Source organism: Centrocercus urophasianus, unplaced genomic scaffold (genome assembly GCF_019232065.1).
Source record: "Centrocercus urophasianus isolate 14NV4802_14NV808 unplaced genomic scaffold, USGS_Curo_1.0 seq_11, whole genome shotgun sequence".
Taxonomy (NCBI): Eukaryota; Metazoa; Chordata; class Aves; order Galliformes; family Phasianidae; genus Centrocercus; species Centrocercus urophasianus.
This window is the reverse complement of record NW_024884253.1, coordinates 3,397,028-3,423,721: the sequence shown is the minus strand read 5'-3', so window position 1 is coordinate 3,423,721 and position 26,694 is coordinate 3,397,028. Positions and strand designations below refer to the sequence as shown.

General features: G+C 38.8%; 1 protein-coding gene across 5 annotated transcripts in view; it reads right to left on the bottom strand.

Annotated features, from left to right (window-relative positions):
- The window catches only part of TRAPPC9 (trafficking protein particle complex subunit 9), a 475,345-nt gene that overhangs the window by 256,351 nt on the left and 192,300 nt on the right, over positions 1 to 26,694 (bottom strand). For all 5 annotated transcript variants that reach the window (XM_042809120.1, XM_042809123.1, XM_042809124.1 and 2 more), the window contains one exon: positions 7,022 to 7,175. In XM_042809120.1, coding sequence (XP_042665054.1) covers positions 7,022 to 7,175 — 154 coding nt within the window. The remainder of the gene's footprint in view (positions 1 to 7,021; positions 7,176 to 26,694) is intronic.

Sequence of the window (26,694 nt, the reverse complement as noted above, 5' to 3'; positions counted from 1 at the left end):
ATGATTCCAAAACTTTATCATCTCACTTCACTGAAATTGAAGTACATTCACAAAATCTAAAAATTTCTCAGTCTGAAAACCAAACCTGGGGAGAGTAAGAGATAGGGAGAGGAAAAGGACTTTATTTTTCAGCAGCCATTTTCTTATCCAGTTCACTGCATGGCTGTACAAACCACAGAACAACCTGCAGTGGAAGCCAACTGCAGATGTCACTGCACAACCCTATGTTCAAAGCAGTGAAAACAGTACATCATCAAGGCCTTGTTCAGATGTTTTCAATACCTTCAAAAACAGCAATATTATAGCACCTATTGACAACCTGTTCTACTACTGGATTGGCACTGTGCAAGAGTTTTTTTCCCAGTGCCTTACTGGAATTTGTCTGGCAGCAACACGCTACACTCATCCTTTCACTGAGCATCTCTCACAGTCTACTTCAGTCTTCAACACAACCACCCCTTAGGAACTTAAAGAAAAAAACCTGATCCCCAAGAATGGAGGTCACAAGGGCAGCCTAATCATATTGGTAGCCTCCGAGATCATAGTTTCAATATCTCTGTCACACTGAGAGATCAAAGACATAATATTCCACATGCACACACGGAAGTGTCAACGGGACAGTGGTGAGGCACTGCAACAGGTCACCGACACAAGCTGTGGGTGCTCCATCCCTGGAGTGGTCAAGGCCAGGCTGGACAGGGTCCTTGGCTACCTGATCAAGTGCCTGAGTTAGTGGGTAGCAACCTTGTCCATGGTGGGGGTTTGAACTTGATGATCTTTGAAGTACCTTCCAAGCAGAGCCATTCCATGATTCTCTAACAGTCTTTTCTATTGGCTTGTTGTCATATTCTCATCCGTGCAGGGCAAGACACAGCGAGCCTTCATCCATACAAGGATACGACACCAACTCACAGATGACAGGAACCAATGTCCTTTTTTTCCAGCCATCTAGTTTCTAGTCTATATTAATGCACAGAACAGCTCCACTGCAGGTGCAAGAGTTTCCTCTTTTGTTGTTGAAATTAATAAGGTTATTCCAATTCTCCATCTTGCTCTGAATGGCATCCATTCCCTCCAAGTTTCTAAGTCTCCGCAATTCAGGCATCCATATGCTCCCACACATTTATCTCTTTTCAGTTGTTCTCCCACTACTCTACAGGCTTTGGTGCCCATCCTTTGAGGTATTAAATTTAAAGCCAGACACACAAGACTTGCCAGTCTGCCAGCAAAGATGTTCTTATTTCACTTCATCAGGAGGATTGAGAAGAGGCACCCAGAGTTACAGGATGGGGATGGACTGGTCCCCAAGAGTTAGTCAAACAAAAATAGACACAAAAGTAGAGCATGAATAACTTTATGATGCTATCTCTAACTAAACCTTTCTGTGCTTCCCACCAAAAATCCCGCCAGCCAGCTGAACATTGATAAAACCTTGCATATTTTGCATTTCTTTTTGAAAAAAATGCAAGGATTTATCAGTGCTTAGCTGGGGATCACTTGTGTGTGACCAAGTTTCTCTGAAATGAGTGTGAATATATCTGAGTTTCTTCAGTTAAAATGTAGAATGTAAAATGTAGATCCATGGAATATTCCGAATAAGAAGGAATAGTGAGTCTAACAAAGAGCATAGTGTGTAAAGAGCATAAAGAAAGACATAACTTGCCCTTCAAATACCACATGGAAAATGCAGTGTTTTTGAACTCCAGATTTTGAAGAAACCAGGAGAAGGAGTATCAATATAAACATGAAGAGGGGTGGCCAGCAGGGACAGGGAGGTGATTGTTCCCTTCTACTCTGCTCTTGTGAGGCCCCATCTGCAGTACTGTGTCCAGGTCTGGAGCCTCCAGTACAAGAAAGACAGGGAGCTGTTGGAGAGGGTCCAGAGGAGAGCCTCAAAGATGATCAGGGGACTGGAGCACCTCCCCTACAAAGGCAGGGTGAGGGAGCTGGGCTTGTTCAGCATTGAGAAAAGAAGGCTGCAGGGTGACCTCATTGCAGCCTTCCAGTACCTAAAGGGAGCCTACAAACAGGAGGGGAATCAAGTCTTTGAAAGGGTTGATAACTGCAGGACAGGGGGAAATGGTTTTAAGTTGAGGGAGGGAAGATACGGGTTGGATGTCAGGGGACATCTCATACTACGAGAGTGGTGAGGTGCTGGAACAGGCTGCCCAGAGAGGCTGTGGATGCCCCGTCCCTGGAGGTGTTCAAGACCAGGTTGGATGGGGCCCTGGGCAGCCTGGTCTGGTATTAAATGGGGAGGTTGGTGGCCCTGCATGTGTCAGGGGGTTGGAGCTTCATGATCCTTGAGGTCCCTTCTAACCCTGGCCATTCTGTGATTCCGTGATTCTAAGAAGAGGCAGAGCACTCAGAACCAAAGACAGCACTCTGCAGACTTTAAAGAACACTTGTTACAGATGCCTTGATCCAAGAGACAGAATGCATAGAAGCTCCTTGCAAAAAATATAAATTTTGTTTAAAAATATTTATAAAACATGAATAGAAGCACAAGTTGAAAATATTAGCCACCTTAATACTACGTGTGCTCCATCTGCTCAAATCCTGTGTTAAAATAATAAACCTTGGTTGTTAAGCTGAAACCAGATGCCATCTACCAGATGCTAAAAAACAAGACAGCATGTTCTTAATTTAAATTATCTCAATACACCTATAATCTCAATGACACTCTAAGTTAAATTACTTCAGAATTTTTTCTTAATTGAAACAGCATGGCAGTAAGCTCTCACTGAAGGTCTATTTTCCTACTAATTTTCATTCTATCAAAAATGTACAGAGGTTAGAATGAATAATATGCTGTGTTGTCTTTACCTCCTGCCTTCAGCCCTCCAAAAGTATATGAAAATTGATCAAGTATTACATTACTCTCATAAATGAAGCACTCAGAAATCTCATCACTTGAAGCCCTGAATATCTGAATGAATAAAGCAATGGAAATGTACTTTTCATATTGGAAGATATTTTTGATGCTCCTAAATACATATAGATACAACTTGAAATCCTCATTATTTGTAACTGGTTTTGGCTCTCACAGGGATTCTATATAAACTTTTCACTGCAGAGATGTTAAAAGGATGTTAAGATACTTGAAAGTATCCAGAGGAGGGCAATGAAGATGGTAAAAAGGCTGAAAAGCATATCCTTGTTACACTTGAACACTTGGGTTGTCCAATTTGGAGAAAAGGAGGCTGAGATATAACCTCATTGCTCTCTGCAACTTCTTGGAGAGGAGAAGAACAGAGGGAGGTGATCCCTATTCACCCTGGTAACAGATGACAGGACATGCAGGAGTGGCATGACACTGTACCAGGGTAGGTTCACACTGGACATTAGGAAAAATTTCCTTACCAATGATGGTGATGAAAGACTGGACCAGGATTCTAGCAAGGTAGTTGATGCCTAGAATCATAGAATCGCTCAGGTTGGAAAACACCTTAAAGATCATCGAGTCCAACCACAGCGTCACCACAATACCCTAACTCTAACAACCCTCTGCTAAATCCCTGAGCACCACATCCAAATGGTTTTTAAACACGTCCAGGGATGGTGACTCAACCACCTCCCTGGGGAGCCTATTCCAGTGCTTAACAACCCTTACTGTAAAGAAGTGTTTCCTGATATCCGACCTAAACTTACCCTGGTGCAACTTGAGGCCATATTCAGCCCAGTGTCCGTCAATACACCAAGGTCCCTTTCCATCAGGCAGCTTTCCAGCTACTCCTCCCCAAGCCTGTAGGGTTGCCTGGGGTTGTTGTGACCAAAATGCAGGACTGGACGCTTGGCCCAATTGAAACTCATGCAGTTTGCCTATTAGTGTTCCAAAAGGCATTTGGTCAAGGCCCTCAATAATATGCTTTAACTTTTGGTTAGCTCTCAAGTATGCAACCAGTTGGACTAGATGATCTTTGCTGGTCCCTTCCAACTGAAGTATTCTTTTCCATTCAGTGTCATCCACACACATAATTTGAAGCATTTGTTCAGGTGGTTATTTCATATACTATCACGGAAATACTGTAATGATCTAAGGAATTGTAAGCTTCTTACCAAGCTCACCAAGTTGATTTACATAAAAAGTAAAAAAACTGAGCTGATGTTTTTCTTACTGTTTCTGCCATACATCCAGTTCTATTTTAAGATTAAAAACACCTGGTGCAGGAGATACTCATCAGCTTCTCTTGGCTTACTTAAGAACACTGAATCTCTTAAATTCTAAACTACTGAAGGGAAACAAAGCTTACAAAGGTAAGCTATCTATCTTTATGTCTAAAATAATAACTGCTGGCCAGTATCAAATTATTCTAGTGGAAGGACAGCTTTCTCAGAAATTAATTTTCTTAGACTTAGCCCAAGTGAGAACTGTGCTGTTTTGTTTTTTTCCATAGTTAACACCTAAATGGACTTATTGGGTGGAATATTCAGTGGATGAAGAAGTGGCTGCAGGATCAAGTTCAGAGAGTGGTGGCTCCATATGTGGACGGAGATCAGTGACGAGTGGTGTCCCACAGTGGGCAATGCTGAGACTGATACTCTTTAATATCTTCATCAGTGACACTGACAGTAAGGTTGAATGCACCCTCAGCAAGTCTGCTGATGACATCAAGCAGCGAGGTGTGGTCAACACACCAGAAGGATGGGATGCCATTCAGAAGGACCTAGACAGGCTTCAGCAGTGGGCCCAGGTGAACCTCATGAGGTTCAACAAATCCAAATGCAAGATCTTGCACCTGGGTCTCAGCAACCCTCATTACCAATACAAACTGGGGGATAAAAGGACTGAGTGTAGCATTGCCTCCCTGGAAGGTACCAGGGAGTACTGGTGGATGGCAAGCTGAACATGAGCCAGCAATGTGCCCTCGCAGCCCAGAATGCCAACCATATCCTGGGCTGCATTGAAGGAAGCGTGGCCGGCAGGGTGAGGGAGGTGATCCTGCCCCTCTACTCTGTGCTGGTGAGGCCTCTCCTGGAGGACTGCATCCAGATGTGGAGTTCTCAATACAGGAGAGAGATGAATCCATTGGAGCGCATCCAGAGGAGGGCCACAAAAGTGATCCAAGGGATGGGACACCTCTCCTGGGAGGGCCGGCTGAGAGAGCTGGGGCTGTTCAGCCCAGAAGAGAAGGCTCAGAGGTGACGTGATAGTGACCTTTCACGACTTAAAGAGGAGCTACAGAAGAGGACAGACTCCTTAGCAGGATCTGTGGTAACAGAACAAGGAAAATGGCTTCAAGCTTAAAGAAGGTAGATTTAGGTTAGATATAAGGAAAAAGCCTTTTACACTGAGAGTGGTGAGGCACAGGTTGTCCAGAGATGTGGTGGATGCTCCATCCCTGGAGACTTTCAAAGTGAGCCTGGATCAGGCCCTGAAAACAACCTGATCTAGCTGTGCACGTCCCTGTTCATTGCAGGGGAGTTGGACAAGATGACCTTTAAAGGTCCTTTCTAACTCTAAGGATTCTACGATTCCATAGAAGATTTACTCTAATTGAGACATGAAACATACCGAACAACACATGTTTCTTCAAGAATTTTTAAGCACAGAGATGTAATTCAGTGCCTTATGCGTTAGAGCACCTTTCATTCTAGGAATAAAGAAAATATTCACAACAAATCTTAAAAGCACTGAAACTAATTCTTGTACTTAATTTGACAAACAGAATTTCTGTATTATTTTCTTAATTTTCTAAGGCGTTGACTTATGTGTCAGCCGTGATAGCCTGAATATTAAAACTGGGTTTAAATACAGAACACCAAAGATATGTAAACAGTGTTGCTCAGCAACAGAAATGAATGAGGATGTAGTTTTACACCCTGACAAAATTAATACAACTGTACATTCAATTCTGACATGAGAATTCAGCTATGCTATCAAAGAATATTTATATCTCTCCATAACAGAAAAATTTTCTGAGCAAGTTCCAGTTAAATATTGACATTTTTGCACAAATGGAATTCTTTCTGAAATGTTGCCTAGGGAGTCTGGATGGAAATAGGCACTAGGAATCTCATTTATATCACACGTCTTCCCTTTGACTAATCCTGTGCAGATTTGTGCAGCTTTAATAATTAGGAATTAAAAAAAAAAATAAAAATCATTTCAGATCACTAGATAAAATACAATTATAAGCACAAAAACACATCTCTAAGGACAAACCATGATTTGATTGCCACTCTTCTCTCAATTCCTGGCATCAAGCAGATGTGAGGATAATCTGAATAAAAAACATCAGTCTCCTGAAGGATGTTGAGTATCAACACACGATTTGGGGGAATACTGGCTGCAGGGAATGTTTCCCTGATGGGAGGGAAAAAGTGTATTTCTGAAAGCAAAGTGTAACAGTTTAATGGAAATCATAAAATTTACAAAAACACCATTGGTTTATTCTAACTCTAAACTGAATGCATGTGAAAGCTGCTTAATGTAAACTCTTAGTGTTAATAAAAGAATATATTACTGCATTTAGAATTATTATGAGGATTTTATGTTTAGGATGACTAAGTCATCACTGAAGTCCTTTCTAAGCCTTAAGACAGCTATCCAAGATTAGATATATGATTACACCTGTTAAGAAGACTTAGAAAGAAATTATTCTAATATGTTCTGATTTGCTGAAATTTAATTAAATATATGAAAACTTTCTAAACCCAGCTTCATGTATTTCTTTATGAGTCACTTACACAGTGTTGGAAGAGAACTGAAAATTTTGGCTGCATAAAACTACTTCTCATCAATTCTATGCTTCCTCAGTTCCCTAAATGTTGGGTAAAGCATACAGGGTTTCAATATGGCTCAATGATTCAGAAAAAAAAAACTATTATAGTAAGATCCAGACATCATCTAAACAACATACAGTACAATTAACCTTAAACAGTCTATAATTATTATAAGGTTCATAGTTATAATTATTTTTCTTTTCAGTAACACTTACAAAGTGAGTTCAATTATTAAATAAAATGTCATAGGGCATCTATTTATGTATTTTTAAAGCAAGTAGTTATGAAAGGATATAATTTTCCAGCAAATATCCAGCTTGCTGTTAATTTCCAGACCTTTTGCCTGTTGTCTCTCTTCCTCCAGCTGCTTTGCATTCGCATACTGTGTCCCATCTGCAGGAGGTTCTGGGAAGCTCTCAAAATTGAACTTGTCAACTTGAATAGCCATACTGTAGCAAAGGGGGAAAAAAGAGAAAAATAAAAAGGATTTTATTTATAACAACTTTACAAAATATTATCTACAAAAGCGTGTCCTGACCCAAACATTCACTTCGAAAGCCACGTGCACTTCTCTGCTTTTACAAGCCCACTTCCTACCTTTCCCATGGAATTTTTCCTCACAAAACTCGGGAAAGAATGACAAAATGATGTCAGTACTAAGTGTCAAATATGACCTTTCTCTTCAACTTTGAGAACGTATCTGCTTCTGCTTAATGTATGTTAATGAAGTACAGGCAATATTAATTTCAATACCATAGTATAATTCATCAGTACCAAATGGTTAAATAATTGTTTTATTAAATGTATGGTGAGACATAAAAGCAAATTAAATTAAATATATTATGTTGTAATGCATACTAAATACTTATATGTTAAACTAAAATCGCTAATCTAATTTAGAAGGCAATTTAGAGCAGCTCACATCACATGAAATGTGGTTATAGCAGATCTAATATACTGTGCTGCCAAAACAGCTTTCATTTCCTGAATCGTCCGAAATAGAAAAATAATTAGGGAAGAATTAAAATAAATTGCTCTTGAGATGACTTTGCACTTAAGGAAAACACAGGACCAAGCTACGGCTTTTTTAGAACCACTGATGATGAAATGCACCTACAGTGGAATAGAGGTGTGAGAAGGGCATTTCACAAATTACACAGGATTACTTTTACTCTTCCTCTATTTCTGAATCTATCAATGATAAAAACATATTCCAAATGTTGCCGGAAGAAAAATAACAGAAATCAACAAGAAAAGCTTTGAAATCCCACCAGACCAGAAGATATTTTCTATAATTAGCATTAATTATCACAGAATGGATTGGATTGGAAGGGACTTCAAGGATCACCAAGCTCCAACGCCCTGCCAGAGGCAGGGCCACCAGCCTCCATATCTAATACTAGGCCAGGCTGTCCAGCTTATAGAAGATGCTCAATTACAGAAAACGTTGAGCTCGAAAAAAAGCGAGGAAAGATTCATAAAAACAAGGAATCATCCGAAGCTTAACAAGTTTACTGTGGAAAGGTGAATTATATCATCATGCATCACCCCCAGAAAAATCTTAGGAGAAGTCATTAATGTTCCATGACTTCCTTCCTTATTAATATACACAAATATGGCACTGGTGGCACAAATACTGCTTCTAGAAGCCACCCCCTCTGCTGGTCGTGTCTTTCCTCAACTTCATGTTTAAGAATCGTAGAAGTCCAAGAAATCAATCTATTCCTCTCTAAGGGATGTTTTTTGTCTTGGCTATTTTTTGTTCAGCAAGAAATCATTATGATTCCTTCATTTGCATGCAAAGACCATCAAGTGCTGGGCATACAAAAAAAAAATTAAAACGAGCTGCTGAAAGTAGATCATAGAAAGTGCAGGAATCAAGCCAAGAACAAAGAATGTAAAGAAAAACACCTGGACACATTTTGTAGTGTGGATTTAAAACAAAAAAAAACACAAAACAAAACTCAGGTCTGAAAACAATAACTTGAATTCTTATTGATTTTTAACCACTGATCTGCAAATGGTGGTGCAGCTCCCTGGGTTTTGCACATGTGGAAGACGAGGTGCAACGGGAGCTTTGCTTCCAAGATGCTTTGTGCTCGGTGCCACATGGTCAGATGAAAAGCCAGTAATTAATTACTATTGTATATAGAGCATCGCTTAAATTCTTATATAATTATTCATACATAGTTACCTATATTCATATTTCAACAAATTATCTTAGTTTCTGAGCAGTGAACCATATTCAGAATCCATCTCCCATTGGATCTGGAGAACAGCTCATTATTTACCATGCCACACTTTTCTAAGTGAGTGATATATTAGAAAAATATTCCTGCCCGACAATATTTAATATTTAATTGACGGCATTAAGACTGCATTCTTTTGTTAATGGATCGTTACTGGCAATATGGTAATTTTTTCTCTGGAAATTAAATATGCATGTATGCATTTTTTTCCCCAGACACTCCACAACAAATCCACCTCAGCTTCAGGAATACAGGCGAGATTTTGCTAAACAATATTTACTTGTACAGCTCTGAAATAACCTGTACTAAAGTCAAAGGCATGGCAACATGGCTTTACAGGGCTTCTGGTACTCAGACCACAACTAATTTTTCTATTTTTACTGATGCTCTCATTTATACTGCGTACAGGTGTATTTAGTATAGTGACACCTCAAGTCTCTTGAAAAGAAAGAGAAAACTTCCAGAGCACTCATCTGCTAGAAAGTGAGAGGTCTGGGAAAAAGAGAACTACAGAGAAAATACCAGAGGAAGCAATATTATGGATAGAGCTGTAGGCAGAATATATGAAAACAATAAACAGAAATAAATAGTATTTTTCAAGACGTTATTTGCACTCAAGCAGTAGCATGACAAAAATAAATCCTAACTCCTACTTAAACATAACCATTTTTCACCATCAGTATTCTGCTTCCTTTTGATCTAAAAATATTAATATAGAATTTTTTCTCTGCATTCTACGTCCATGGCATTACTTCAATATTTACTCTCCAGCCTATGCAATGTGTAGTAAATTGGAGTGACTTACCTAAAAATCAAATAAAAATATAAATGCCTTAACCTAAATCAGTCACTCATTCCTAAAGCTGTCCCTCTACAAAAACACAGCTTCTTCACTTCTAATACGGAGTCAGCAGATGCCCCATCCCTGGAGGCATTCAAGGCCAGGCTGGATGTGGCTCTGAGCAGCATGGTCTGGTGGTTGGCAACCCTGCACATAGCAGGGGGGTTGAAACCAGATGATGATTGTGGTTCTTTTCAACCCAGGCCATTCCATGATCCTATGATTGTTCCTACCTCAAACAAAGCATTTCACCAGCAAGATTTGAATGAATAAATGACCAACAGCCAAAGTGAGTTAACTGAAGGAGCAAGCAGACACGCTGGGCATTGGGTTGCAATAACCAAATAAAGAAGAATTAAAGAAAAAAAAACATATGTGATCTGCACAGATCCACTTAATGGTTTTGGTTTTATCCCAAAAGCAGCAGAAAGCAGAAGGCAGTGAACGACAACATCTTGAACATCGCCCAACTTTGTCACTGTGCTCTGCATTAAAATGATAAAAATGAAACATATTAGAGCCGTTAAAGTCTTTCTCCACTTCCATCTACAGTTACTCAATGACCTATGATTCTTGTGAAGAGCTCTCTGCACCTCTTTTCTCCCCTAATTTGTCCTTGCTTGTTGCAAAAGGAATCTGGAAATTCTATATAGAGAAAAGTAAAATGAAAGGCAATTGAGATTGAAACAGGCATTCGATTTACTGTGAGCAGCTCTGACAACGACGGCTCACACTGTGCAAGGGTAATTGCATACCCAGTTCTTTGCCCTTCACAGTAATTAGGCATGAGGAAAAACTTACAAGATGTTAAAACCCCTAAGCTTAACCACATACTTGCTTCAGGAAAAGGGACCAGAGATCCTTTTTAAGCCACCCTGCCTGACGGGGAGCTATCCAAATCTTCTACAAGGAGTGTTTTAAATAAATCATGAGTTATTTGTATAAAAACACTGCATTGTGTAAAAATATTTAATAGCCAATCCCGCAAATGCAAAATAGGTTTTGTTTCTCTCCGGCTAACCTTGCTTGTGTGGGAGGAGGAACAAAGTAACACAAGTTTTCATGAATAATGAAACAATCGTGGTTTGAAACTCCTGGGTTTTGTCATGAAATCAGCCCCAGCCGTTGTGACAGCTCCTCAGACAAGGAAGCACAGGAACAGAGATGCAAATTAGTCAAATACAAATTAAGGGAATGAAGAGGAAAAGGTCAGCTTGTTGGCAATGCCGATACGTTTGCATGGTCTCATCCCACATCACCTGTCAGGATGACTTACAGGGAAAAATATGACAAACCTTCCACCGGTGCAGCAGCCATTTCAATGACAGTTTTCTCAAGTCTTGTTAAAGTAACAGCACAGAACTGTTAAAGATATCGGACAGTTCATTTCATCACTTCTCATAACATGAGTTACAGCTTTACTGGAAATACTGCCCTGACCTGGTGACAAACTGCACAACAGAAAGGACTTTATGCACAGAAGGAAACTTCCTGCAAATGCCGTCAAGACTAATCCCGAGCCAGCGTGCACACATCCCTGTTCACAACAGCAGGACTGGTTCAAACGAAGCCATCCCAACATTTCTGCGGAAGTGGAAAGCGGCAGATAGAATTAATCGGTGGAGAAGTCAGTAAGGGAGTGTCGTCTGCCACACTCAGGCTGCGGCCTCTGCCCCAGGCACGTGCTGCTGGCCAAGGAATGAATCATAGGTTCATTAAAGTTGGAAAAGAACACTAAGATCATCAAGTCCTACCATCAACCCCTCACCACCGTGCCCACTGAACCATGTCCCTCAGTATCACCTCTACACCGCCACAGACAGCTGCAACACTACCTCCTGGGCAGCCTGTGCCAATGCCTCACCAGCCTGGGCAGACCCTGCCCACCCCCTGCCCCCACTGTGCTGCCCACAGCTCCTGCCCTCAGTTCTCATGAAAGGGTGAGTACATGTAATGAAGTTACACATCATGCTCACCAAATAAACAAGGTTGAAAGCAGACATGGAATTAAAAGAAAAGCAGCAATCTGGTTAACGTAACTAGATTTCAGCTTTCATTAAGGAAGAAAAATATTGATGCTTTGGTTGAAAAAATAAAAATCTAGAGTTAGCCCTTATTCAATTATCTTTAGGAAGAAAGGATGTAACAAGAACCCAAAAACTCTTCCTCATGGCTAACTACCTATTTAAATACTATCACCCACAGATGAGTGTGCAAGCTGTTTCCATAATGAAGCTGAAATGAGGCAGTTGGAAATGTTATTCAATATTATGCTTTACGCTTCCTGCCCATTCTCCTGACATATGGGAGACAGCAGGGACACGGACACAGAGCCAGACTAGATTAGTATTACTTAGGAAAAGCATTTATATATTCACATATAAATGTGTGTGTGTCTATACATATATATATATAAAATACATACACACATACACACGCACATATAAGGTCACTGACAATGCACGTCACTGACATATTTGAATGTATATGTTATATATATTTATGTATATACATAAATCTATCTGTCAAATATGTCCTTGTATTGTCAGTGAGCTTAAATTTCAGAAAGTGTTATAAGTGATGATGTTACCATTTTTTCTCACTTCAGGGAGGAAATAATAATAATTATAAATAATTATAAAAATTATATATATATAATATATATAATATATTAAAAAACATATAAAAATAAACATAAATACAAGCCAAGAAAAACAAACAAAAATATCCTCACTTGATACTTACAGTATCATGTCTCAGGTATATATAGTTGCATACAAATACAAATACTGCAGCTAATTAAAAAAAAAAAGGCAGAGTAGTGACATTTCAGTATGTAATAATTTAGGGGCTAGGAAGGACTTCAATTATCAAATCCCTTGTGAGATTACTATGTTTGTATCAACAGACAAACATGATGAAATCATCCAAATAAACATATATTGTGTTTCTAAATACTTCAATACTTGAGAAATGAAATCTAGATGTTGTGTGTTACAACAAAATACATCTGTACAAATAAATGGCTCAAGTGACCCTTAAGTAATGATATCTCCTCCTGGCCAAATGCTGACTTCATAAAGAAAAAGGATTGCTTTAATATCTGAACTTAGCAGAGCAAAAGATAAATTTTTCCATTAATCTTTGAAAGGTCAATTAAATTAAAAAATTTGCATTTAGAACTTAATTATTTATTTCAAATAACTGAAGAGAAGATAAAAGCTGAAACTATAGTGCTGAAGTCTGTAAAATTCAACAGCTTACACTTATCCATGCCATTTCAGATGATAAAAAGTTGAACGAGGAAAGAACGGTTCCTCTGTGTATAACGTAATGTTTGAAAATGGAACCGTGTTAAGAGAAGGTTAGCTCCATAAGCCTCCTATTTAAATGAGATTATACTGTGCATGCTGCGAATCTCACTTCTTAATTCCTAACTCCGAATTTGAAAAACATAACCTGATAATGAAGAGGAATAAAAATTAGCTTTAACTGGAATCTCTCGTTCGTTTTCCCATTCAAAGACTAGGATCCTACGGCAGAATCGCTGGCTATGTAATGAAATAAGAAATTTAGAACAATAAAGATGGCAACAGCATACTTCATAAATACATCAGCTTCGAAAGTTTGATGATCAGCTGTCATTGGATCAGTTTGGAAAAGAGGAAATGTTAACTATGACATTACTTAAAGACTGAGATGAATATTCTCCCTTATTTACCAAATCTGAACTATGCATGAATTTTCACCCTAACATTATTCAAAATAATTCCATACTGTACCTCCTACCTCACAGTGGAATATTAATAACCACAGAATCGGAAAAAATAAATTATTATTCAGTTACTCATTTGCATAATTCAGTACTGCAGTTACATAGCAGAAGGCTCAAAAGAAAATGCGTATGAATTAAAAAAGATGGAACTGTGTGAAAGATAAACAAAACAAAACCAGTTATCCTAAGCCCTGAAAACTTGCCATTTCAGCTCTGCCTCCTCAGGGGATACAGAATATTGGCTTCCTGAGTTTGATATACCTAAAAATCAACTTATTTTCTCTTTGCTTAAAAATTTCCAAAATATCAAAGTATATTTGGCATCGTCCCTCTTCCATGGGAGCATGACCATGTTGCACACATCTTAAAGGTCATCTTCAAGGAACATAATGAGATCCTAATCAAACCAAATTCAGAGAGAAATATCATGACAGCTTACACATCCAAGAAATCAAGGCATCACGGAATATCCCAAGTGGAAGAGATCCACTGGGATCACTAAGTCTAACTCCTGGCTCCATGCAGGACCAGTCCAAATCCAAACCCTATGTCTGAGAGCAGTGTCCAAATGCTCCCTAACTCCAACAAACCAATGGATCTTAGCCATTCCTCATCCATTTGCTCTTTTTTGAACGTTCCCTGATCACGCATACGAAGCAGTTCATCTCTGTGATACACAAGAGAACCTGAAATTACACATGGCTCTGCAGACAAGATTTTCATATAGAAGTAATTCCAACATTTGTGGAGCAAAATGATATGATGTGTGAATGCTCAGTGTGCCAGACTACACCTTCCAACATGGACTATCACTTCAAGATACAAGTAGACCTTACATATATAGTGAATTATTCATTTACATTCCATTTCCTTTTTTTTAATATGCAAACCTAACATTTGCCCTTTTCCCCAAAGCTCTGCAGTAAAAGCTCATCTTGGAATGAACTGCTATGATAATCAAATTCTTTTCCAAGTCACTGCTTTACCAAACAGTTTCCCTATCTAGATCTAGATGTATGTTGATCACAAGTGTGACCTTCATATTTTCAGGATTTTCTACAAAATCAACATCAGCTGTTCAAAAGGCTCCTCTGACAGTCCTACGAAGGTTCTTGTATGGAAGTTAGTCCAGATAACAGATATCAAAATCTTTACTTTGCCACAGCCTCAGTGATTTCTTTGGTATGTAAACACATATCAGAGATACTGAAGTTTCAAAACCAACTTTTTGACTCTCACCATGCTTATACCAACCTGCCAAAATCAAAGTTTGGGAGCAAATCAAGACTTCATACTTCAGGAAAACAAAGCATCAGTACAATAGCAAAGGGGACACCACAGCTCACAGGCCTATGAGTTCCGACCCACAGAGCTGTGCTCATTAAATCCCTAAATCTTACTTTTCCATGAGTAGGCTCCAGCTGTGGAGGTCTGTGGGCCACAGCGGCCAACTGCTCAGCACTCTCAATAACAATTAAGCATATCTTACTCTCACAAACACACAAACTTATTATATTATTAACAACATCTTTTCCCAGAAAAACCGAATGCATACGTACATTTCCTTCACTAGTAACACCTATGTGTTCATTTAGAAGCAAACTTAGAAAGAAAGCTATTTTTAGAGAACAAATCAACCACTGAGCTAAGCAGCAGTCTGCAAGACTATACTGCTCTTATCAATTCTCCTCAACAGTTAGACCCTTAATGAATGTTTATGTCCTAGCCTGAATGCATTTCCCCTCTGCCCAGGGGATAATGTTTATAAACAAGGCACTGCTTCTATTGCTAGCATCCCTCAGCCTTTAAGTAGCTCTGGATCCCGCTCCAGCAACACACAGCACTGGAATTGCCTTTGCTTGAATCTCACCCTGCTTACATTTGCCTACCTCTGAACATTTTACCCTACACATGTTGCACAAGTTGTCTCATTTGCCTTACTTGTACGTTAGAAAACGAGCACAGCTGTAAAATACTCCCCTATTCTGGCCAGAACTCAACTGCTATGAGCTCACATTACAAAATGGCAGCTTCTTATGCTCATACGTTCAAGTGTTCATTGAAAGGCATCGTTCTAAGTATGCTGTTAAGCTTTTCCACAATTTCCACAATTTTTTAAGAGAAAGTATTTTTCCTAAAATGAGGAATACTATATCACGGTTAAAAAGTGGTGCTATTTTTCATCTACTTTGCTCATGCTTGCTTGAAATAATGCTTCACAGAATCACAGAATGCTTTCGGTTGGGTTCAAAAATGTCCAGCTTGAAATATATATTTTATTTAACTAAAGAACAATTATTTCAAATAAAATAATGTTAGTATTATTGAGATACGTTAGTAATGTGTTAAGATATGTAAACATTGAAGTAGTGATTTTTTTCAGCATTACTTTTTCACCTAGAAATTTACAAAGCCTTTTCACTACTCTAAATCCATATTTTATGAGCTAAAACAAACAATTACATCAAAATTACGTGAATCTCCAGTTCTCTGCAGTATTCTTTCACAAATAATTAAAGCAGATGCTATCTAAATTTCTGCAAGAGAATTTTCCTTTAAAAAAAATGTGAAAGCAAACTGCAAGGTAAGGTTCAAAGGTTCTGAAACAGGAAACTATTCAAGATCTCTTTTATGATCACTGCATATACTTTCACCTAGTTAATTAGATTTTGCTGACTATAATGCAAACATACATAGGCATATCTAAATTTAGACAACTGAATCTCGATTTTAGGAATCAGCGTCGCACTTTCCACATTCAAGGAAAAAATAAGAATAATTTTCAATTCTAACTTGCTGGAGGGCTGAGATTCACTTGTATGTATACAATCTACAACACGATTTACTGTGTTCAGTTTTGGAGCACTCGCAACAAGAAAGACATTGAGGCCCTGCAGTGTGTCCAGAGAAGGGCAGCGAAACTGGTGAGGGGTCTGGAGCACAGATCTCATGAGGAGAGGCTGAGGGAGCTGGGATTGTTCAGCCTGGAGAAGAGGAGGCTCAAGGAAGCCGTCCCTGGCAGGGTTCAAGAAGCATCTGGATGAGGAGCTACAAGATATGGTTTAGCAGCTTAGTGGGTAGTAATGGCGACAGGAGGGCAGTTGGACTAGATGATTTTCTTGGTCCTTTCCAGCCTTGCCATTTCATGATTCTGTGATTCTATAATTCTTTTCATTTTTAGTTTCTAATCTGTCATGTTTCCACCTCCTGCAAAGAAGCCAAGAGAAAAAAAAAAAAAAAAAAAAAACACAAATACACAGAAGGGTACATAGATGATGTTAGGCCAATCTGATAGTTTGGAAGGAACAAAGGTATTTTCCCATCACAACCAAGAACTGAATGCAGAAAATCAACTGTCCCAAATGGAGAGGCTAGTAATAGCAGATGAATTGCACCCAAGAATTTTGTAGCAGTTTTTCAAACCTTTTCATCCACAGCTAAGAAGCCCCCATGCTCCTGCTGTACTAATTCCCACTGTTGTATGATTACACAATCAATATATTAATTAAAATTGGGTTTATATATAATAATAAGCATATAATGCAGTATGCAAGGACAAAACAATTCCAGCTGTAAAGGTAGCCACAATTAGCAGCTTTTAGATTTGGTGTTTGCTTATCACTGAGTAACAACATGGGAGATCTGCCCCCTTATATACAAACCAAACAAAATTCTGTCCAAGCCTGCCCTTTTAGTTGCATCATGTAAAAATTACTTCATCCACCCTCTTGGAAAACAGTAAATGTGAATAACACGGATAAATGAGAAGTATGGAAAACATTACATGATCTGCTTTTGTTCTGAAAGTAAGCTTTTTATAGAACAGATTTCCTTTTTTACTGCTTATTATTCTCCATTTCACTTCTCCCATTCTACTAGAAAGGAGACGCCATCAAGCAGTAAATTGAGGAAGAAAGCCACAGAGATTTTTTATTCCCATTGATTCCCATTGAGCCTCCCTCAGGGGTATACAAGTCAGAAATTGCTAAATTATCATCTAATAGGCAGAAACAATGTAGGCGAGACCAATTAAGTAAAAGGCAGAAAGTTGTATTACACGTGTAATTAAATGAAATTCTTTGACTAGACTACATTAGTATAATTTCCCAAAAAGGACAAAATTTCACTTCAGTCAGCACGACACATTGTATGACATGCCACTAAAACAGCACATGAAGAGTTTTGATATTAAAAAAGAAAAAATAAAAAAATGAAGTTACTTCCAGATGTTAAGAAATAGGGTAAACAGCAGCCTTCATTCCTATATAGCACACTAATAATGCAGAATTGAGTACAAAGTCATATAAGTGTAGGTTGGATGGGGTTTTTTTGTTATTCTTGTGGACTTTTTTATCCAGCTGTTATATCCTTTAAATATGTATCCACGTTTTTTCCAACTGGACTGTTCAGTTCAACCCTAACAGAAGTTCCCAGGTCAGCACAGAATGTAGGAAATCACTAAACCAAGTCAGCACCTTAATTGCAGACTGCAGTACGACTGACGATAAATAGGGATGATAGCTTTGGTTTGTAATCATGGACATCATCAAAAAGAGTAACATAACGGGGAAAAAACAGCAGGGCAATCAATGCTTCTCTACGAGGCTTCGGGTTCTTCCTCTCAAACCATTCTCAGCACTGAGCAAACTATTGCTCATTGAAGGCTCTGGCTCATCAGTGCCCGCTTCCCTGACTTGTGATACTGCACAGGTGCTTTGCCCCAGCCCTTGGCAGCTATTTCAAGAGTTGGAAGCCAAATTAGGGTCACAATGTACTCCCAAAAGGGACATACATGCGATGCTCCAGAGCTACAGAAGCCAGAGGGGTAACACTCACTCCTCCCTGCAGTGAATAAACCAGCCAAAAAGCAAAAGCATCATCACGCTATTTTGAGAACAGTGCAATAGGATTTGGTTCATTTAAATAATCCAATAGAATCTAGTTAATTTAAACCAATAATTGTTTATAAAACTGATAATCTGAATATCAGCTATGGATTAACAACTTTAAGCACAATTGGTTTTTTTGGAACAGAATTAATTCTGCAATCCTTCTGCAAATGAATGGGCAAATGCCTTCAGAAACTTGTGACAGCCACTATAAGCTAAGCCAAACCAACATTTACCTTCAAGTAGTTCCTAATAACAAACTTCGTATTTCTTTGTGTATTATATCTCTTTAGTCAATACCATTTTAATAGTTAATCTTTGACTTCTGTCTGAGAATGTTCCTGTCCCATTGAAATTAATTTGCCAAGCTGGCTTAGAAACCTCAGTGAAATCATTACCATCATTTCATTATTGGACATGTCACACTATTTAGTTCTTAAATGTACACAAACTAAAATGAATGACTTTAAAGGAAATACTGCGATTCTCTTTCTCAGTTGAATAGTATGGACATGCAGAAAATGACAGAGGCACATGATTTAAATTGCCCTAGAAAAAGCAACCACTTGGTATCACAGGAACAAAAAACAGCTTCTTAAAAATGCTAGTATTTTTAAATGTTTACTGTCTGTATGAATCAGTTCTTACGTCCAAGGGATCAAAATAAAATGAGTTTGTGCAGTTGATGGCAGCCTTGAGAACAGCAAGATGCAATGCAAAAGACAAAAACCAGGGCCTGTTTTGGTGAGTCTGGATTCATGTATTCAGGACAAGCAGTACAGATGTAACCAACTGCCTAATGTCACTGTGTGTCTGAAAATATCACTGTACAGGAGTTCAGCCTGCACAGACTCTCAGATAACATTAGATGAAGGACAAGAAACTCATCTTCAAAATTACAGATGACCAACACTTTAGTGAAAAGACCTTCCACAAAAACACAGGAGAGAATACAAGAAAGTGACTTGAAAACACGTAGAATAGCCTGAGAAACAACACTAAGGAGCATGCTCCTCATCTAGATATAAATTCCACAATTAAGCCCATGTACATACAATCACTGTCTATTAGACACCCACTTGTAGTGATTTTATCAGGGCTTGCAAGTCATTCACTAACGTTCTTTCATGCAGTTCTCCATTTCATACCAAAGTGGGCACAAATATATGTTCTTTACTACATTCAATCCTCCTTCTGTGCATTCTGAAGGAATACAGGCAACAGCTGAAATAACCAGCTAGTGATGATCATCTTAAGATATGCTTTCCAGCAACAGACTGAGGGGGGAAAAGGAAATACAGCTAAAATACAATGTACCTACAGTGCCTGATGCTGTTGCTTGGGCATGGCAGAGTTGCTGTAGGGTGAGATGGGGTAAAGGCTACTCATGACTAATTAGTAAATGGCTTCAAAGTTAAAGAAAGGAGATTTAGATCAGATAAAAGGAAAAAGGCTTTTACTACAAGGGTACTGAAGCACTGGAAGTGGTTGCTCAGAGAAGCAGTGGATGCCTCTTAGAGACACTGAAGGTCAATCTGGACGAGACTCTGAGCAACCAGATCTAAGTGCATTCCTGCTCAGTGCAGAGGGGTTGGACAAGATGGCCTTCTAAAGTCCCTTCCAACACACATGATTCTAGTGGAGTATTATTTGTAGAACATAGCACAGCTCATTATTTAAGCCTACGGATATTCTCAAAAACATCCCAAAGACTTCAAACTTAGTTCTCTATGTTTACTTCAGTACTTTACAAGTATAAAATCCAATGAAAAACAATAGGACTTCAGCTCCTGACTTCCAGATTACTGCATATGGACACCTATCTTTAAATGAAGCAAACAGGACAACACTTTCAACATTAACTCTTATGAAATATATGAGGAAAAAATCCTACAGATCTGTATGTGCATGGGAGTTTTTAATTATATGCTCTTTGCTGCAGGAGGGAGTAATATTTATAAAATATTTACTAAATCTACATATGTTGCTGCATTCTTTCACTCCCACATCTTCCAAAGTTCAGTGTATTGAATAATTCAGGTTCTTTTCAGTGGCTAAAATTTTTTACAGTGTTTTTGTTTCTTTCTAAAAAAGAAATTATTCTGTTGTGTCACAGCTTTAGGAGATGTAGGCTTAGCGATCTCAAGATGCAAAAACAATGAGTTTTAATCCTTTTCACTTCAGTGAAGAAACAATCCACTCTCCATCTTGCTTCTATTAATAACTGACTCTTTGTAACATGTAGGATTTCTCAAATATAGAGACAAATCTTCAGACAAAACTTTAGCCATGTCTATAAATCCTCATTATCTAAACTAAGTTAATCCGGGGGATAATGATCCTTTGTTTAATGTGCACTTATATTCTTTTTTTGGAGGTCAGTAACTCCGAATCAGATTTCTTCAGTTCATCATCATTTACTTTCTCCCTTTTGGTTTTCTAATCTACAACATGAAGATTATTAATGTTTATAATCTTCATCCCATTCATCACTATCAATAATAAGCGTTTTCAAAGACTCTGCTATGCCCAGAAGTGAAGGAAGTGCAAAGGCAAGTCAGCATTTGGCCAAGTACCTAGAATTCAGTTAACATTTCTGTAGATAATACATGATCCAGATGACAACGAACCCGATTATCATATTCTTCCACTCCAGTGGCCAAATAGTGTTAAATATCAATAGATATGGAAAAGGATGATTTTCACCAAAAATGTCAAGCTCTTCTAAGATGTCTTGATCCACTTCAGTGTTTATGTATTGGTTGTGTTCGTAATATAAGATAGCTTTTAGCCTGAGCGTTACCAGATCAGTTAACACCTCACTGCTGCCCTAACCCATATACACACTGCTTGAAGATGATCCCCAATGGAAGGCAGAACCTTCTAACCTTCCGGTCCCAAAGAGTTTGCTTGCAATCATCTCACTAGGACCTGGCCTCTCCACCACCCTCAAGAACAGACAAATGGTATCTTTTCCTGCTGTCAATGGAAATCTGTCCAGTTGGGTTGCAGTGAATTCATCGTTCCTCGGCCAGCCACTCAGTAAAGCACAGTGATGTTCTCCAGACCATGGATTTTTGATCTGAGCTTTGGGACAACTTCATAACTCAAAAGACCAAGCAGTTCCTGGAAACATAGTCATGATAATACGAATACAATTATTATAGCAGTTTCAATGCCTTCTTCCTGAGATATTTTCAGTAATAGTTGAAACTGTGAAAGGCATCCATTGTTCGTTACAATCAGTGAATTAGGAACATATATTATCTGACCTGGTCACACACTAAAATGCATCAGAGACTTTGTGCCCCAGCCAGGACAAAACCTAATGATGTAGGGGCTGAAAATGAAAGGCTCCTCTCTGTGGATGCTGGCCGTGTCTCATCAAACAAAAAGCATGGCTAGAATTAACTCAAGTACGTGAAATAGCAGCACAGTCATTTCTAGGAATCTTTGTACTTGTTTTAGGTAATGGTAAAAAATCACTCTAATTTACTCAAAATGTTTGTACCTACTAGTACTCAGGGCCCAGTGAAAAGCCTTAAAGCTACTGCACTTCCAAACAGTATGTCCTTTTACTGGCAGTGATCTTGACCTATAATAAATGGACATTTACATACAAATATACAAAATATAAAAAGCTCACCCCCAGACGATGCATAGAAGCAAATCAGTTTTCCTCACAAAGTGGCAGAATTGTATTTCAACTGTAGTTACCACACTGAACTTGAACCACAAAAGCTGCTCTCCAATTTCCAAAATCAGAATACATTTCTGCACTTCCTTTATTTTCAGAAAACAGTGGTAGTAAAACTCCATTCTTCTAAAATGAGAGGTAATCTAGTTAAGAACACATTCAGAAGGGTTTCTAAGCAGGCTTTCATGAGGAATAATGTCTGGAAAATACGGAGAAAAGTGCATAGACAAAGCAGTCTAAAGAGCTAAGAGTGAATGACAACTATCAGAGTGTATCAACATCTGCAACCAAAGAAGCTAAGGAAAGTTAAGTCCCTACCTTGTCATGAGAAAGCTCCTTGCTGGAGCTTGATTAAGGAGCTGCAGAACAAATGACAGCTTTTACACAGCTTGTTCAAGCCTCACTGAGAGCAGGGAACTGGGGAACTGCATCTCCCTGTTCTCCAGCTCTTCCACTGCAGGGTTTCTTGTCATCAGAGTACTTTGTCACACGAGCTTCTGGAAAAAAATTGTATCTAAGCTGCAAGATACAGCCCCTGCCTCAAACTGTGACAAATAATGACCAATGTTTGCCTTAATTCAGCATGCTGACTTTACCAGTAGGTATGTGATATGGAACTTGTTAGGGATGGGAATAATGTCAGATATCTCAAGGGGCCTTTTTATTAAGGGAACTGCATTACCAGCAAAAAGCTGTCGAGATGTTGCTGGGAAGCCCTGGAAGTTTTAATGCTGCAGAAGCTCCAGGGAAAGACAGATTTCCCTGGAACTGTGCAAGTGAGCACCACTGTGGTTCGACACTGGACTGGAGTAAAGCATCAGGGCAGAAATGCTCATGGCTCTACTCACTGCCCCAAGCACCACCAGAGCAGAGTATGGCTTATAAAGGCTGCTCCATTGAGCTCAGCACCAAACCATGCTGTGTGTGACTCCAGGCGACAAGGTGACGGAACTTCTCCAAGACAGTGATGCTGAAGTTCTCTCCTCTTTTTCATTAGAAAAGAGAAGAAAATCTAGGTGCTACAGGATCAGACATAAAAAAGAGAGATTTACTCAAGTAGTAAAAACAGACTGAAAGAAGGGAGACCATCAAAAGACCAATAGCTTCAAAGTCCTCATCCAAAATTGCAGGCTGGCTATTATTATTTTGAACTCAACACAAATAAAGCAGAAGTCTAAAAGGAAACTTTAGAAATGCAACTGAAATGTTAAAGTGATGAAGGATGAAGACTTTCAGGAGGTGCTCACAAGTTACAAGTGCATTAGTTCATTTCTGAAACACAGGAGAAGTGAAGGTATTTGGTGACAAGCTATTGGAAATGCACTGATCCTTCTTGGAAAGTGTGTAAGGGGCAAACACTCAAAGACAAAGACAAAACAAACAAACAAACAAAAAGTACATGAAAAGCAAATGGCATACAAGGAGAACAGACACAAGTGCCACAAGACGTTGTTTCCACAGCCACATTTTATTAGCTAAAAAATACTAAAGGATCTTAGACTGATCAAATGAAGCGTGCAGAAGAAGCAAGCTATTTTATGAGATTCCAAGACAAGATTCTCTCATCCCATTCGAGGCAAAAACATAGAAGACAAAATGCAAGTAACTGCAGGGTGAAGCTGTTAATGTTCCGGTACCTTACACATCACACTTTCCCTTCATTAAGTTTTAATTATTTAATATAGTACTATTAAATGCAAAGATATTGGTGAAAAGCAAATTTGCCTTATCACTGCACAACCTGTACTCTTATATCCTTCATGTTATTTCATGGAGTTGAAAAGTACAAAGAAAACAGTAACACTGAGGCTCAGATTTCCTTCAGAATTTTCCTTTCTTGTCGGCTGCAGGTAAACACTTGGTGGAATAGCATATCACAAGACTGAAAGCTCCTAATTATAGCCCTGGAAGAACAGTCTGAGAAAATGAGTGAGTGGGCTCTGAACACAAGTAAGCTGATATGACAATTTAGGGACGTCAACGCACTGAGTTGACAAACAAAAGATGAAGAATTACGTCAGCCTTCTCGGGATTTGAACCTCTGGTTTCAAAAGTATAAATATTTCTGATCTGATGTGTTAGGCATTCTTTCAATCTATCCAGTTATACTTTTCCTTAGTGCGCCTTTCATAAACCCTAAAAATGGGTACAGAAAGTATTTGATTACTGAAATACGAAGGCATGGGCTGCAACAAAGCCGTAATACTGCAGCCTGTCAAAGGTGATAAGTGCCTCTGATTATTCTTTACTGTGTTCCCTGGAGTCAGCATTTCATTAAATAGCAATGCTCTCTTTTAAAAATAGATTCACCACTATGATGTCCTGAGGTTCTTTCCCATTTTTAGCTAAAACTACGTAGAGACAGATTTCTTTCCCCAATAATTATATTTGATTTTCAGTTTCGTTGTTACTGGTAAGGTTTGTTAAGTTTGGGTAATACAACCTGAAACCATTTATGAATACTATAACAGCTATTTTTTCTCTGTTTTGAGAACGAAGAGCTTCCTCGTAGAAATTACAAAATGACTTAACAATTATGTATTAAGTTAAATGAAGGCAATTTGGCCATTCCATCTGTGAAGAAAGGCAATACAGTCAAACATCGTTGCATGTCAAACAAATCAGATTGTTTACTGCATAACAGCAAAATTCTTCCAGAGTATTTCAGGACAGAAAGCATCTGCAGCACCTCCTTAATAAGACCTGATCAAAATGTTTACTTCTTCCTTACTGATTAACTGATTAGGATATTATTTCAAGTAAAAATGAATGTTTACTTAAAAAAAAAATAATTTTCATACATTTATGCAGGAAATTGTAACAAAATATTGAAAAAGGCAAATATGTTTTCAAATAAATCTGTCTTCCTGATCCAATAGAAGATAAATTACTACTGCTTTGTAGAATACTTATCTAATTATGGACAGCAGCAGGAAAGCTGAATTGATTTAGTTTCAGCTAACTGAAACTCAGAAAACATCTTCCACAAGACCTCAAATTTTCTTTTTTTTTAATTCACTGGTAGAACACTGATCAAACACCAGATGAGATTAAAGCAGTGCTGCCAGAAATGAGGGGAAAAAAAAATCAAATATTGTCTCTGAATATTTAAGTTGGAGCAACCTGTAGGCAAGCTTTAAAGTACTGCCCAGCTACAGCTGAATTACCTGTAATGAAAACCTGGTCAGAATTCCATAGTGCTTGCTGCAAGGAAAGACATTCTTCTAAACTGAAAACTTTAACTGAAATACTGATAAGCACTGATAGCAGTCTTGAAGTTGCCTATGTTTACATTAATGATAAGGAGTAGCTTGTTCATATTCTAATGATAAGCTCTTAAAGAAATGATACTTGGACCTGTAACATATATCTATAAAAAAATAAGGTCTATATCAATTTTAACACAAATATTAAGGAATACCACTGAAAAGGATGAACAGGCCAACCAAAATGTTTGCAGTTGGTATCCCAAATCAACAACTGCTTTCACTTCAATAACAAGGCTTAAGCAGCAAGCAAGAAGTACCGACACTGCAAAAAAGTGCATCATTTTGTATTCCTTTTTTAAAGTAAATATGGTGGTATTTTGAAAAAAAGACCTACTGCATCACTACTTTTTGTTTCAGAAGTGTTGGAGATGGTACAGCTCCATTGCACCATTCTATATTAACAGACAAAATCCTTGAGCCATGGGTTCATTAAGAGGGTGTAGGATAATTATTTTTTTAGTCTATGTAAAACTTATAACTGGAAAAATTCTCCAGTGTCCTGGAGTCCAGCATCCAGCTGCAAAAAGCAGCATCAGGCAGTGCAAGGTCCTTCCTGCATGAGGAACAGTCCCAGACAGCAGCACAGGCTGGCTGTGGCTGACTGAAAGGCTCCTTGCAGAAAAGGCTACAAGGGTCCTGGAGGACAAGCAGCAGATGACCCACTAGTGTGTCGCTGTAGAGAAGGGCAAGAGCATCCTGGGTTGCATTTGGTGAAGTAATGACAGTGCGTGTCAGTGGGGAGAAGGGTGAGCCTTTCCCTCAGCTCAGAACCAAAGCAGCACGTTGAGGGTGCTGAGATGCCTGGGAATTTGGGAAAGGGCCCAGCTCAAGGTGGTGAGAATGATTAAGGGGTGGTTTCATACCAGGACAGGATGAGAGGGCCGGAACTGTGCAGCCTGTAGAAAGGAAGGCTCAGGGAAATTCATCCCTGGGAATAAATACCTGAACCGTATAGGGATTGAAGAAGACGGAGCAGACAGTCAAGCTCTTCTCAGTGGCATCCAGTGCCAGGATGAAAAGTAGGAGGCACAAACCCAGATAAAGAAAAATCCCTCTAACCATAGTAGAAGCCTTTTTAATTGTGGTTAGAAACAGGTTGCTCAGAGCCACTGTGTAGTCGGTGCAGTGTGCGATTATGTGCGTGATTCTGCAGCCTTATTAAAAAGAAATACCTCTGCTGTCTTCAAAGTATTTAGGAAGACCAAAGGACAAAATCCTATCCTAGAAGGCCAGTCCTCTTAGCTCCTG